Raw genomic sequence first — 13,750 nt, 5'->3', positions numbered from 1 at the left:
CGCCTCTTCTAAAAGACGAGTTACCAAGTTCCAGACGAAGTTGGTTCCACATCACGTTACAAGTTAGATGGTTTTATGAAGTTTTCCTGCAAGACTTGAGTTAAGTGTTTTATTAAACATTAGTATTATATTAAGACTTACAATTTACTATAATATACATTATTACTTTATACTACAATACAGTATTATTATTGCACTACATTATATATAATAATATTTTGCCACAAGTTTTGTGCCTTGCGTTTATTACTTCTTTATATTAAGTTCAAAATTATTCTTTATCGGATTCTATTTGAGAGATCGCGACGGTTATTTATTACGTCACTCGCGACGTCACACGCAATATCTAGGTTCGCAAACGTTCGTTCTGTTACGTCAGAATCCGATACTATCGTTTAGATTTCGCTTTCTCCGACGCGCGTTTGTATTACGTCATAGGTTTCGTTACGTCATAGATAAACAACACGCGACTGTTCTAAGCGTACGTTTCGTTTCGCGACGTTTTTTCATGGGGCCCCATGCGCGTTTTTGCGTCGGTGCAGGCACATTACTTGTATATTCTAATTGTATTAACGCTATGAACGCGAAGCAAGAAGATCAAAGAATTGGTAAAGTATAAATCACAATTGGCATTATTACGTACATAAGCTCTTTTCCAGAATCCTCGATGATGTGACGTCACGAAGTGGTGATGACGTAACAGAAGAACCCACTTCGTAAGTTCCTTGTTTCGTCACAAACTTTTGTACCAAAATTATTTAACCTGAACGTTTTTTTCCAGAACATAGTATGTGACGTCACAAAGGATCAAGCGAACCATGACGAAAAGCAAGAAGGAAGGTAAATATCACGTAATAACATATAAGCAGTATAGTTTAACTATTATTATATTGCAGAAAAGTCAGCGAAAATAACTGCCGAAGAAAAGCGCAAGGTATTGTACATTATCATTGTGTATAATATTATTACTAAAGAAAAAAAATTCTAAAATTTAGTTTCTACTTTTAAATTAGAAGGTTTGTTAATTAATTTTTGGTATTGCTAAACGTTTAGGTACATTTTTTAATTAAAATCATTAAATTTGTAGTAGTCTTGTTAGACTTAGTTAAAGATTGTACATGTACATGTTTTTTTCTTAAATTTTTATCACTCTTAGTTTGGATTGTTGTTTTTGGGCAAAAACAGGAGTATGAAATATAGTGTTTTAGGTGCTAACGATATCCCATATTACCCCACATAGTACTGTATTATGTGATAAGCCTGTGACGTAACTTTTACGTTTGTTTTGCAGTCGAAGAACAAAGACGAAAACGCCAATAAAGCATACACGGTTTGAGGTTTGAGTATTTATTAGTACGAGTTGTGTGTTGTATGCGTGTCTTGTCTGCGCTGCTGTCATTTCTTTGATGGGCCTAATACTTATTTTTAGTCAGTCACTACTATAGTGCATTTTGCATGTCTATGAAATATATACAATAAAACTATGGCGAACATCTTGCTGAATCAGATTCTGTTGTTGTACACTCTAGGCCTATTTGGTGTGTTTCTTCTGCAAAGGTCTTTTAGCGGTTCTGTAATGTCCTAATTGCTTGGTGAGAACGCTATGTTGGTACACAAATACTCGAGTAATATCAACACGCAGTATAAGCGCATAAGTAAAGTCCATAGTTTTTCATTTAATTCTGTAAAATATCCACTTCTACCCCCTGAGAAGAAATAAATATAATACTACAAACGTCATGTAGCGTGATTGGGACGATGGCCACGTCACAACTACGCTACGACGTCGATACGGTGGGTCAGAGCATTGTCCTGGCCCTGCGTTCGGTGCGGTTACGTCACGTCGGTTAAGTTACTTAACGGTCAGGTTGTTGCGTGGATGTCGCCGCCAGTGATGCTACGCTAGATATTTATATCACTATCGGCACAGTGATGCCACGATCGGTTTTAGGTCACTGTCAATGCGGTTCGTAGCCACCTGACTCAGTTTCGTAACGGTCGGCGCGGTGCGTAACATCCGGACGTTATTATATTGTGTGAAGATACGACGAGAGTATCGCGGTACCAACATGGCGAATTACCTTTTGATTAGGACATGCAGAGCTGTTGTTGGCTTCGACTCTTTTGTGGTTGGACATTCAATATGGTACACACTTCCGATGAATATCCTTCAGGATTTGAACCATATTTTTTTTGTAGATATTTCAATGATTGTCCGCGTTAATTACTTTTTGACTGCGTCCCCTTTATGTATGATTGAGCTGTTGTGTTTGTTGCATGTGGCGCATTTTCTTTCTGCACTCGTTGTACTAATTTTTGTCTTTCTGTTGGTGTGTTATTTGTATTCGTTGTACTATTTTTGTCTATGGGGGTTTCTTTAACCTGCGTGGACAGTAACATCCCGCAAGGGTTTCTCACCTATTTTTTCTAAGGGGTACTTTAACCTGCGTGGACAGTAACATCCCGCAAGGGTTTCTCACCTAAGTAGAAACCCACTACCATTGGCTGGGGGCTTGTCGTGCCGTAGTGGCTTTCCACCAACGCCAGCCACATAAAATATGAAGGTATTTTAATCCTGTTTCTATTTTCCAGAAAGACAACGAACCAAAGATTTTAATATTAACGGTTTACTTAGGTTGTGTGTTCTTTAATAAAAACAAAACATCCAATCAAATATAGCCGACATGCTATACGCTGGTTTTAACCACTGCCGCGTCGTATATGCTTATCATGCAGAGTTATAGCCTGCCTGGGATTAGCTAGAAAAGTTAGGACATATTTGTGCTAAAGTGCGTTCTAGATGTCAAAGTTTTTAAAATAAGTCAAGAATATTATTCGTTGTTTTTTATTTGTCTCCGACGAAACGCACAAGTCACAATCGATTCTGAAACAAAAAAATCTAAGTTTTTGGTCGAATATCATTCATAAAGAAGAATGTTTACCGAATAATTGGAGATTATAAAACTTACTATTTTATTGGAAAGCATTGGCCAACAAAAGGTCGTCTTCAAGGGCGTCACGTGCACTGGATACAAAGTTGTGGTTAACTGGTTTTACAGTTCAATTATATCGACATTATGAACCTTAGAATGTAGCAAACCAAACTTACTCTCTCAATTGTTGAGCATTCTGCTCATTCCACTTCCAGCTGGTACGACGTCTAGTCCAGAAATCCTCGCATGTTGCGATATCCACAAGCTGGACGGTGACGAGAACCAAGACGAGAAGAAGAAGAACTTTGCGGTCCATGATGATTTATCTTTGCTCACTTGAAGAAGATGATAAAGTGACTGATTTCACGCACTTATATACACACTGTGACAGGCCGGGTTTACGAAACCTTTTTTCATTGTTGCAAGAAAGGCATCGATTTTCGAGGAAGTTATGTCGCTCTTGTGAAGCGAAAGCGATGTGGAAAACTTATTTCGCGTGAAACGGTTCTATGGTTTGACATACTTCGTTCATTTTTTAAGAAACAACTAGATGCTATAATATGATGCTGTCATTTGCTGACAGCAAGTAGCGAGTTGTTTCTTTCTTGGCCAGCGGTCGCAGGATACACCTGTCATTGCTTTTCAAGTTATGTCGCCCATTAAGGAAGCGATGTAAAACTAGTCTAGGGTTGAATGAATGAATGTAACTTACTTTATCCTCACGTAGCCGGAAAACGACAGTCGTTATCACACGGGTTTAACACCTCGTGCCAGCTTACGAGTTACCATGTATGTTACTTTGTGGGTGATTATTTTTTTGGAATTTTTTCATTTTTTTTTTATTTATGGCTGATAATTTGGACAACCCATTAGTGACCACTGGGTTGGAGCAATTGCCGTGAAGTGTCTTGCCCAAGAACACATACGCCCATCATGGTAGCAACGTCGAGCCTTCAACCCAACACCGCTGGGTTACAGGCAGGCGCGCTAACCACTATACCACGGCGCCTGGTTAGGGGGGAGTGTCATTTTTATCTGTTTCTGTCGGATTAGTTTGACATAACTTCATAACTTCTTTGGAAAACTGAAATACGTCTTGCAACAACAACAATGTTTTTAAAAAAATAAGCCTTAAATGAAAAAAGAGCATTAGTATAAGGTGCTTATTTTGAATGCTTGCTGAATCGCATTAAATCCGCCCAATTTTTGTAGTTTGCGAGTTTAAACCATCGATCGTAGTTTATTAAAACAATCTCGCACAACTTGGTTTGATTGGTTTAATATTTGTGAGAAAAATGAGATATAGTGGGATGGGGGAAGATGGGACATCTTTTCAATCTGTTTTCTCGTCCCATTTGCTAGTAAACAAAACACTTTCAAAGAATTATAAAACCGCAACCTTCCGACTTCCATAAGATCGTTGTTAATTTTTTAAAACAAGATTGTTGTTAATTTTTAAAAACAAGATCAGGATATTCGGATATTATATGCTAAAGGTCTCCCACTCTACTATATGTATATGCGAAGAAAACGCGATTGGATGCACACAAAACACGTCTGAATAGAACACTGTTCCATACGTTGACACGTAGGTTTTGGTTATGTCAAGTGAATTTAGGATCGAATTTTGATTTTCACACGAAATGGTTTGGGCGCTAAAGTCATTCCCGGTATCGGTTCATCATCAAGACTTTTCACATCATCCGGAAGTTGCAGGGTAAACTTTTGAAGGATTGCCACGAAAAAGAGAAAGAGTTCTTGTTTGGCTATATTCATTCCAACGCAGATTCGAAGTCCTGAAACAAAGTTGCAATAAATTAACCTCCGCAAATCGGCAAACAAAAATTTCTTATAATTGTTTAGTATTAGTATCATGTAGGACTTCTAGCAGAACAGCATCCTTTGATCGGACAATGTATATGTAAAAGAAATATAGAACAATAAGCCAAACGAACGTCACTTCTATGTGTTATTAGATCCTTGGGCAAGACATTCATTGTCAATCGCTTTAACAGTGGTCACTAATAGGTTTTCCAAATTGTCAACATAGGCTACATGAAAAAAACAATCCCCCACAAAGTTACATAAGTGGTAACTCGTAAGCTTGTACGAGGTGTATGAAACAGAACACCCGTGTTATAACAACTGTCGTTTTCCGGTCAAGCGAGGATAAATCCAATAACATTCATATACCTCCGCCAAATGGCATAAATGCATCACGAGTGCCAACCTTCCCATTGGGATCTATAAAGTTGCATGGATCAAACTCATTCGGATTTTTCCAGAACTTCGGGTCGAAATGTATAGTATGGTAAGATGGCATGATACATGTATGTTTCGGGATGTGGTATCCTCCTAACTTTTGGTCTTCCTCTGAGCAATGGAGCAAACCTATATAATACTGTGGGGTAAGATGTAAAACCTTTAACGTATAATATCCAAATACCCTGATCGTGTTTTAAACAAAAAAAACAGTTTATGGGAGTCGTGAGGATACGTTTTCATTTTTTTAAAAATATTCTCTGTTTACTACCCAATGGGACGAGAAAATAGAATGAAAGCATGTCCCATTTTTCCCCAACCTATTATATGTTAAAAATACAGAGTAGTTCTGCGTTAAAAATCTTTAATTGTATGTTTGTACAAATCTCACCAAAAGGGGTTATAGACGCCATTCTTTGTACTTCTAGAACAGTTGCTTCACAATATGGCATTCTTGTCCTATCTTCATATTTAGGAAGTTGGTCAAAACCCAAAACGTTGTCAATTTCACTCTGAACGTTCTCTGATAAAAACAATATAATGTAAGATTGACCTTTAATAAATTCGTGTGTTTTCGTTTAAAATATTTCTAAATCTTCGCTACCGTAATCGAAAATACAACTACAGTTAATATTATTATAATAAGAACACAGAGGCGTAATCCGCAATCACAATAAGTTCTACCTTGAATATGTGGATTATTGACCATGTATAAAACTGCCCAACGTAGAGTAGTCGCCGTTGTTTCCGTACCAGCTTGAAATAAATCCATAATTGACATTTCTAAACCTAAAAAGCAACAAAAACTTGAAACCGTGAAAAAAAACACTTGGTATCTTGTGCAGGTTTTTATTTTCTAAGCCAGATGATATGTAACTGGTACACCCGATCTCAAGCAATTGCGAAAAAAATGATGTAGTAGAATAGTGGGAAGACGGGACACCTTTAGCACATAATGCATCTAAATACTGCTGTGATCGTGATTTAAACAATTATCTATGGGAGTCGTCAAGATACGTTTTTCTTATATTTCTTAGATTGTTCTTTGTTTACTACCAAACGGGACGAGAAAATGGAATGAAAAGTGTCCCATCACCCCTCACCCTACAATATGTAACTTTAACCGTATACGGTGAATTACATTTACCAAGTTCAGATAATTCACTCTGATCACTCGTCTGGTTAAGTTCGTTCAGGTAACAATCAATGTAATCTCTTGGGTTCTGTGGGTCAAGGTGTTGCCTGTGATGTTTGATCTCTGCTTTCACAAACTTGTGGATTTTTCTGAAACAAAATAAATGTTTTAAATTTATAAACTATAGGGTGGGGGAAGACAGGACACCTTTAGCACATAATGTCCAAATATCCTTATCGTGTTTTAAACAATTTATAACAGTCAATAGAAGTTGGGGGGATACAGTTTTAGAATTCTTTAAATGTTCTTTATTTACTACCCAATGGGACGAGAAAATAGAATGGAAAGATGTCCTATACTATCTAATAAATACAAGCATGAGTTTTACACGAAATAATCTATATCAAGTTATTACACACTAACCCAACTGATTCCTTTAAATCCTTCCCACATTGCGGAAGCCAATATTTATGCAAGCCAGGTATCAAAGTAACAAGGAAGAATTCTGGTTGGTTCAGAAATTTTGCTTTTTGAAAGAATTCATTATTGATGTGAATGAGTTCTTTAAACTTTTCGTCTTGATAAGAATATCTAAAAATGTTAAACGTTTTTTTATCGAATAATTAAATGAATTAATGAATGAATGTAACTTTCTTTATCCAGTCGTTATAACACTGGTTCTGTTTCACCAATGCCAGCTTGCGAGTTACCACGAATGTAACTTCGTAAATTGTTTTGTTGATTTATTTTTATATTTTGTTTCACCTATGGCTGACAACTTGGACAGCCCATTAGAAACCATTTATTTTTAACTGTTAAAACTAATATTCTTACCGATTCCCAAACGTGAAATAAGCAAGCACGTTTAGTACAGCAGGGTCGAATACGCTCGATGGTTCGAACAACTCGTCACTAGAGCAAAGTTTTTCAAGTTCTTCCACAATGTAGGGAACTTCATCAATCACGCACTTTTCTATTCCACGTTTTCCCAACCCCATGGTCCGCATAGCAGAGTAGAAAAACTTCCGATTTGCCATCCATTTAGGTCCATACGGTGCAACCGCGATACCTTGATATAAAATGTCTGAATAAAACAAACTTTGCCGGCTAGTTTATTCATTATATATCCAAACCGTCCATTCCTTCACCACGCACAAGTTTTCCAGGTACGCTTGCGTATCGAGATGCGAAATCTTTCGATTTGTTTATCATCACCTATACAGCATACAAATAAAAGTTAACAAACTGCATATAGTAGGGTGGCGGAAGTTGGGACACCTTTTCATTCTAATTTTTTGTCCCAATTGGTAGTAAACAAAGATACATTCAAAGAATTATTAAACCGTATCCTCGCGACTCCCATAGACCGTTGGTAATTGTTTAAAACACGATCAGGATATTTGGATATTACGAGCTAAAATTGTCCCGTCTTCCCCACCCTATACTATATACATTATTTAGTCTATAGTTTTTGCAACTTTTACCGGTGTCTTAACTTTCTCACCTCTTTAATCAAATCATATCCGACCACACATACAATTGCTTGGTTAAACGCCCGAAGTTGAAATATCGGTCCATATTTCTTGGCCAGTTTGGGCAAATCTGCGATTAATGAAAGAAAATTATCTTGTGATACCGGGTAAACTTTTATAGATTATAACATAACAGATTTTTGAAAATAGTCCTATACATTAAAGGTCTCAGATGTGCCTTCCTTAAGATCTTACCTTCATTTATCTTTATAAAACGAAAACAAAGATCAAGAACAAAAATTAGACAGTTGTTGTTAAAACATGGAATAAAAGGTGTGGGGAAAATGTTCTGTTAAAAGCGGGCTGTTACAGCCAATTTTAGTTTATTTAAGCGCCTGTGTGTGTAAATATTAAAACGTTTCTGGTATACGTAATGATTTTTCGGAAATAACTATTATAGTAGGGTGGGTAAAGATGGCACACCTTTTCAATCTATTTCCTCGTTCCGTTTGGTTGTAAACAAAGAACATTCAAAGAATTATAAAACTGTATCCTCGCGACTCCCAAAGACTGTTGTTGATTGTTTAAAACACGATCAATATATTTAGATATTATGTGCTAAAGGTACCCGTCTTCCCCCACCCTACTATATACATAATTTACTACTACTATAAACTGCTCTATATTTTACAATATTAATTTTTCATACTAAAATAAAACCCCTAATCCCCTAACCCCTAATCCCCCCTTTTTAGGTTAGGGGTTTAGGGGTTGGGGGTTAGGAGAGGGTTATATTGTAAAATATAGAGCAGTTTATAGTAGTAGTAAATTATGTATAGTAGGGTGGGGGAAGACGGGTACCTTTAGCACATAATATCTAAATAAAGATTAGTGTTAAGCATTATGATTGCGAATGTACATACTTATGTGGATAGCTGGGGCAGCATAATGAAAGCTTCCAAAAAGCGGAATTCCCAAAGGACCAGGAGGATAGTTACGAGGTTTTGAAAGCAAAACATAAATCCAGTGACAAATCGGAAGGCAAAGAACGAAAATTATTGTAAGAACTATTCCGTATAACATGATCTAGTGAACTCAATACAATTTGGTTAGTAGGACAGTATATATAGTAGGGTGGGGAAGACGGGACACCTTTGGCACATAATATAAGAATATGCTTGTTGTGTTTTAAACAATTAACAGCAGTCTATGGGAGTCGTGAGGATATAGTTTTATAATTCTTTGAATATTCTTTGTTTACTACCAAATGGGACAAGAAAATAGAATGAAAAGGTGTCCCATCTCCCCCCCACTATATATACATTCACAAAACATTTCAATCGCCGAACACTTTTCGCCTGCCTTGAGCTCTGAAATTTGGGGTCACTGCTTGTAAACGTTCCTGAAATTAGACATTCATTATTGAGCGTGATGTGATGTTTGGGTAAAATTAAAAAGTCGCACTACGGTAAATAAAGTTCTCCGCCATTGGAGTATCGCCCTAAAATTGGTAATTTTACGATTAGCGTCAACGTTTTCATAGGCGGTGTTACAAGGTAAGAATTAAACTATAGAGCTAGTCTTTATCATATACAGTTAATATCTACCAGCAGCATAGCGGGAAAAGGTAACTGTCACAAGGTTTCACTAAAAAAACAACTTTGCAGCCTCAAATTACTAAATCTTTTTAAAAGTGCATGGCCTAATCAAAAACTAACCTCTAACCCCAACTCAAAACGCAAACAAATGTATAGCTTATCATCGTAATTGCAAACGCGAGAAAACAGTTACAATACTTAACCAAAGAGCATCAAACTAAAATACTTGTTACTGAATTTACCGGCAGAGCTATACACCTGTTCGTTATATGTAATACCATGATAAACAAACACTCCATGTTTGCTCGGTTTAGTTGTTGATTTCATTAAAGATTAACTTGAGATATGTAATCACCGTCGCTACATATAGTGGGGTGGGGGAAGATAGGACACCTTTTCATTTTATTTTCTCGTCCCATTTAGTAGTAAACAAAGAATATTCAAAGAATTATATAACCGTATCCTCACGACTTCCATAGACCGTTGTTAGTTGTTTAAAACACGTTCAGGATATTTGAATATTATGTGCTAAAGGTGTCTCATCTTTCCCCATCCTACTATAACATATTCTATTCTGTGTGGGTGAGGTCCCGCGGCGTGGCACGCCTTTGGTCGTATAGGACTTAGGCCAGGATTGGCCCATTACCCCATTATAACATAAAATACTTAAATCCCCACGTACATATTTAAAAAAATACTTTGATCCCTACGTACGTAGTTGCAACTCTAATGCATATATAGTACTGCATGGTAAGATGGGATCATTAGCATCTAAATCCCATACTTCCTTATCGTGTTTTGAACAAATGAAACCCTTTTTGTTGAGTCGTATACAGTTATATAATTCTGTAAGTATTTTTTTGTTTACAACCAAATGGGACGAGAAAACATAATATAATCAACTTACACTATACCCACTATATCTACAATTCTACACCTATACCGCTGCGTGATGTTGATTTTGTATAATAACTGGCAAATGAAAACACACGTAATAAAATTTTGGTCTGTTTATTTTTCTCCAGCGGAACGCATTAATCTTGTCCTGTGTTTCTGAAACAGAGAAATCGTAATATTTTATGGTCGAATATCACTGCCGTGAAGTAATATCACGAAATAATGCAAGATTAGTTAAAACTTACTATTTTAATCCAACATTTGAGAGAACAAATCGTTAACGGCCTTGGCAGCCTGATATTCACTAGATAAAAGTTGTGGATATATTAATATATAGTACTGTGGGGGAAGATGGGACACCTTTAGTGCATAATATCTAAATATTCTGATCGTGTTTTAAACAATTAACAATGGTCTGTGGGAGTCGTGAGGATATAGTTTTATGATGCTTTAAATGTTCTTTGTTTCCTACTAAATGGGACGAGAAAATATAATGAAAAGGTGTCCCATCTTCCCCCACCCTACTATAGGTTAGGTATTTCACTCAAGTGACAAAATAGGAGGTTGGATATAGTAATGTGGGGTAAGATGGGACACCTTTAACACATACCATCCAAATACCCTGATCGTGTTTTAAACAATTGACAATGGTCTATGGAATGGTCTATAGCATGAAGAGATGTCCCATCTTCCCCCACCCTACTATATATCTATTCACCGTGTAGAACTGGTTAGGTTACATTAAGCTTAGTCGTTTTATAGGTAAAGAGAAGTTTCAGCACAAAGTGAATTATTCGTATTTTATAAAAAGCGACCGTCGTTATTGGACCACCACACGAAACTCAGTATCGTTTATATTATTTATAGCCCGCAGTAAATTGCAAACAAATCAAACTCACTTTCTCAATTTTTGCGCCTCCTTTTGATCCCAGTATTTCCAATTTGACCATACCATATTATCACTTTCTTCTGCGTTCACACTCGAGAGCTGAACGGTGACGAGAACCAAGACGAGGAGAAGAAGAACCTTGCGATCCATGATGATTTATCTTTTCTCAGCACTTATAGATTATGAAAATATTAGCAATTTTCTGCATCTTTTATCTTCTTAAATGAGTACGTTCCTTTTTCTACTCATAGGGCGTTCTTTGTAATGCTTTAGCAAAACTTGGAATCATTGAATCAAATATAAGAAATGGCCTTGGGAATGGCAGCCGCGTTGTCGCAGAAATCTGGTTCTAGAAAACTGGTTCCCATCGGCTACTTAAATAACTTATTTTATGAGAAATCTAGAACTCTGGTTGCGACTAAAAATAACAGTTGTTGGATGCGACATAGTTTGTACGCTTTTTTAAAGATTTATCTTCTTAATAAATAAAATGATATAATATTGTATTTTACCTTAAATTATATATTATGATGTATATGACCAGTAGCCACTACCGTTAACACGTCATCAACAACGAAAAAGGACGACAAAACATAGATTTTCACATTAAATAAAATAAACTATCTAAAAACATGTATATATGTATTCAAGTAATCTTCGTTCGGAGCCAGGTTTATATATTTCTGATAAAAATCTCCCTATATAGTCTGCGCATGCACAGTAGCCGATGGAAACCAGATTTTTGGGGAACCAGATTTCCGCGACACCCGTTTCTTTTTTCACCAAGAGGTGACATACTCTGTCTAATACTTGCCACAAAATTGGCGTTTGTAGACAGCATCACAAAATTTGTCACAAAATTGGAGACACTCAAGTCTCAGCTGAGCCAACGCCGATGATAAACTGTCAAAATGTCACTGCACAAAGCAAATGCTGGTGTAACTACGCTTCGGTTTAAACTGATTCTTAAGACAAATTTAAGAAAGATAGTTCTGACACTTGACAGCAACAGGAAAATAAGTTACAATGCGAAGCAAGATATGACATCTTCTTATAATCAAAACAAATTTCCTACACAGAAATATGAGCTTTTAACAGAACTTAAATCGTTACAGTAATAAGAAAAGAAAACATTTAGTCACGCTCTTTATTCAGGCATTTAGTTAAGACAGCATGATGCGAACAGCTATATTTCTGTTGGTGGTGCTTTTCACTGTTCAGCTTGTTTATGTGAATGCAACGTGGACACATTTCTGGACAAGACGTCGAACCAGCTGGCAATGGAATCAAATACCTGCTCAATTAGAACAGTAAGTGTTTGATTTATTGAATATTTGATATTGGTGATTATAGACTAATCCCGATCCGCCGACAGTTATATTGAGATTACTGTTAAAACTATTAAAAATAAGAATCACTAAAAACTTGAAAATTATGTGCTTGTATTAACATTTAACTAAATATTTAACATAGCGTTATTTCATGTAACCCATATAGGGATTCAACTGACGCAACGGACGCACCTTTAACAAACGTATCTGACGCAACAGACGTACCTTTAACGAACGTAACTGATGCAACAGACGCACCTTTAACGAACGTAACAGGCGCAACGGACGCATCTTTAACGAACGTAACTTCGACGGTTGCACTTTTAACGAATGCGACTTCGTCGAGTGCAACGCTTGCTATTTCTACGAGCCCCACTTTTCCTGAAGGTACTTTATCAAACGAAACCTTACGCAACGGATCCTTCAGAAACGAACCCTTTCCTCCAGAGGTCGGAATAATGGAATAAAATGGTGAGGCCAAGCGCTAACTGTATTTCTAATAAAGCATGCAAGTATCATATATAAGATGGAAGAGGTGGGGCAATTTTTCATTCTATTTTCTCATTCCATTTGGTATAGCAAACAAAGAACATTTAAAGAATTAAAAAACTTTAACCTAACGACTTCCATAGACCGTTGTTAATTGTCTTAGGATATTTGGACGTTATGTGATAAACGTCCCGCCTTCACCCACCCTACCATATAATTTGGGATTCTTTTTCATACCTACTCAAGTATTTTTTTCTGAGATGCTTCTTTGTTTTAACAGTTCTTGATTCAAATATACAATGCACTTCGCACTGATGATGCCACGCAAATAAAAAGGAAACAAAACAACGTCGTTACTTTGTATTTATACAATGGTTATGAGCTCAGGGATACATGCGTATATTATTGGCCAGCTACAAAACAATATCGTATGCAGTTTGGCTTATATCCTTGAAAACATAGGCGTGATCTATATTATCTAGTCTATAGACCAAAGTAGGACAGTATTTCACACAATGCGTTTTTGGCATAACATTATCAGAAATACGAACGAATGAGTTATCCTTTTTGACGATAAGTTACAATTATGATTAAAAACTTGAAGTTTTATGCTGCGATACTCAGAATACAAACGATTGTATATGAACTGGCTTGGTATGTAATTTTCAACCTGTATGTAATTTAATGAACGAACATAATACCAACAAAATGGTAGCTTCTAAGTGGATATTATTTAATAACTCT

The 13,750-nt window shown here is 36.5% G+C and overlaps 2 protein-coding genes and 1 long non-coding RNA gene across 3 annotated transcripts; 1 reads left to right on the top strand and 2 right to left on the bottom strand.

Annotated features, from left to right (window-relative positions):
- Nucleotides 1-4,386: 4,386 nt before the first annotated feature.
- On the bottom strand, nt 4,387-8,925 carry LOC100181884 (cytochrome P450 2C42-like). The gene is made up of 10 exons (XM_026836314.1): nt 8,726-8,925; nt 7,835-7,932; nt 7,464-7,545; nt 7,165-7,399; nt 6,754-6,921; nt 6,343-6,479; nt 5,880-5,984; nt 5,587-5,718; nt 5,127-5,324; nt 4,387-4,729 (listed from the first exon to the last, which is right to left on the bottom strand). The coding sequence occupies exons 1-10, from the start codon at nt 8,883-8,885 to the stop codon at nt 4,548-4,550; spliced, it is 1,497 nt and encodes a 498-aa protein (XP_026692115.1). The 5' UTR covers nt 8,886-8,925; the 3' UTR covers nt 4,387-4,547.
- Nucleotides 8,926-10,405: 1,480 nt separating this feature from the next.
- On the bottom strand, nt 10,406-11,359 carry LOC113474602. The gene is made up of 3 exons (XR_003396297.1): nt 11,197-11,359; nt 10,543-10,601; nt 10,406-10,453 (listed from the first exon to the last, which is right to left on the bottom strand). It is a non-coding gene; the product is annotated as an uncharacterized LOC113474602 (long non-coding RNA).
- Nucleotides 11,360-12,334: 975 nt separating this feature from the next.
- LOC100186641 lies at nt 12,335-13,354 on the top strand. The gene is made up of 3 exons (XM_026836344.1): nt 12,335-12,496; nt 12,684-12,988; nt 13,287-13,354. Exons 1-2 carry the CDS (start codon nt 12,360-12,362, stop codon nt 12,982-12,984), a joined length of 438 nt encoding a protein of 145 aa, XP_026692145.1. The 5' UTR covers nt 12,335-12,359; the 3' UTR covers nt 12,985-12,988; nt 13,287-13,354.
- The last annotated feature ends 396 nt before the right edge of the window (nt 13,355-13,750 follow it).

The sequence above is a fragment of the Ciona intestinalis genome, chromosome 10 (genome assembly GCF_000224145.3).
Source record: "Ciona intestinalis chromosome 10, KH, whole genome shotgun sequence".
Classification (NCBI taxonomy): Eukaryota; Metazoa; Chordata; class Ascidiacea; order Phlebobranchia; family Cionidae; genus Ciona; species Ciona intestinalis.
This window is presented reverse-complemented; position numbering and strand designations above follow the sequence as displayed.

Excerpts from the sequence above, each read along its gene's own strand:
- LOC100181884 (XM_026836314.1), bottom strand. The coding sequence starts at position 8,885 with ATGTTATACGGAATAGTTCTTACAATAATTTTCGTTCTTTGCCTTCCG. Across the intron at positions 5,985-6,342 it reads GAGTGAATTATCTGAACTTG|GTTTAGAAATGTCAATTATG; the intron begins GTAAATGTAATT and ends GTTGCTTTTTAG. Across the intron at positions 5,719-5,879 it reads CAATAATCCACATATTCAAG|AGAACGTTCAGAGTGAAATT; the intron begins GTAGAACTTATT and ends TGTTTTTATCAG.
- LOC100186641 (XM_026836344.1), top strand. The coding sequence starts at position 12,360 with ATGATGCGAACAGCTATATTTCTGTTGGTGGTGCTTTTCACTGTTCAG. Across the intron at positions 12,497-12,683 it reads ATACCTGCTCAATTAGAACA|GGATTCAACTGACGCAACGG; the intron begins GTAAGTGTTTGA and ends TAACCCATATAG.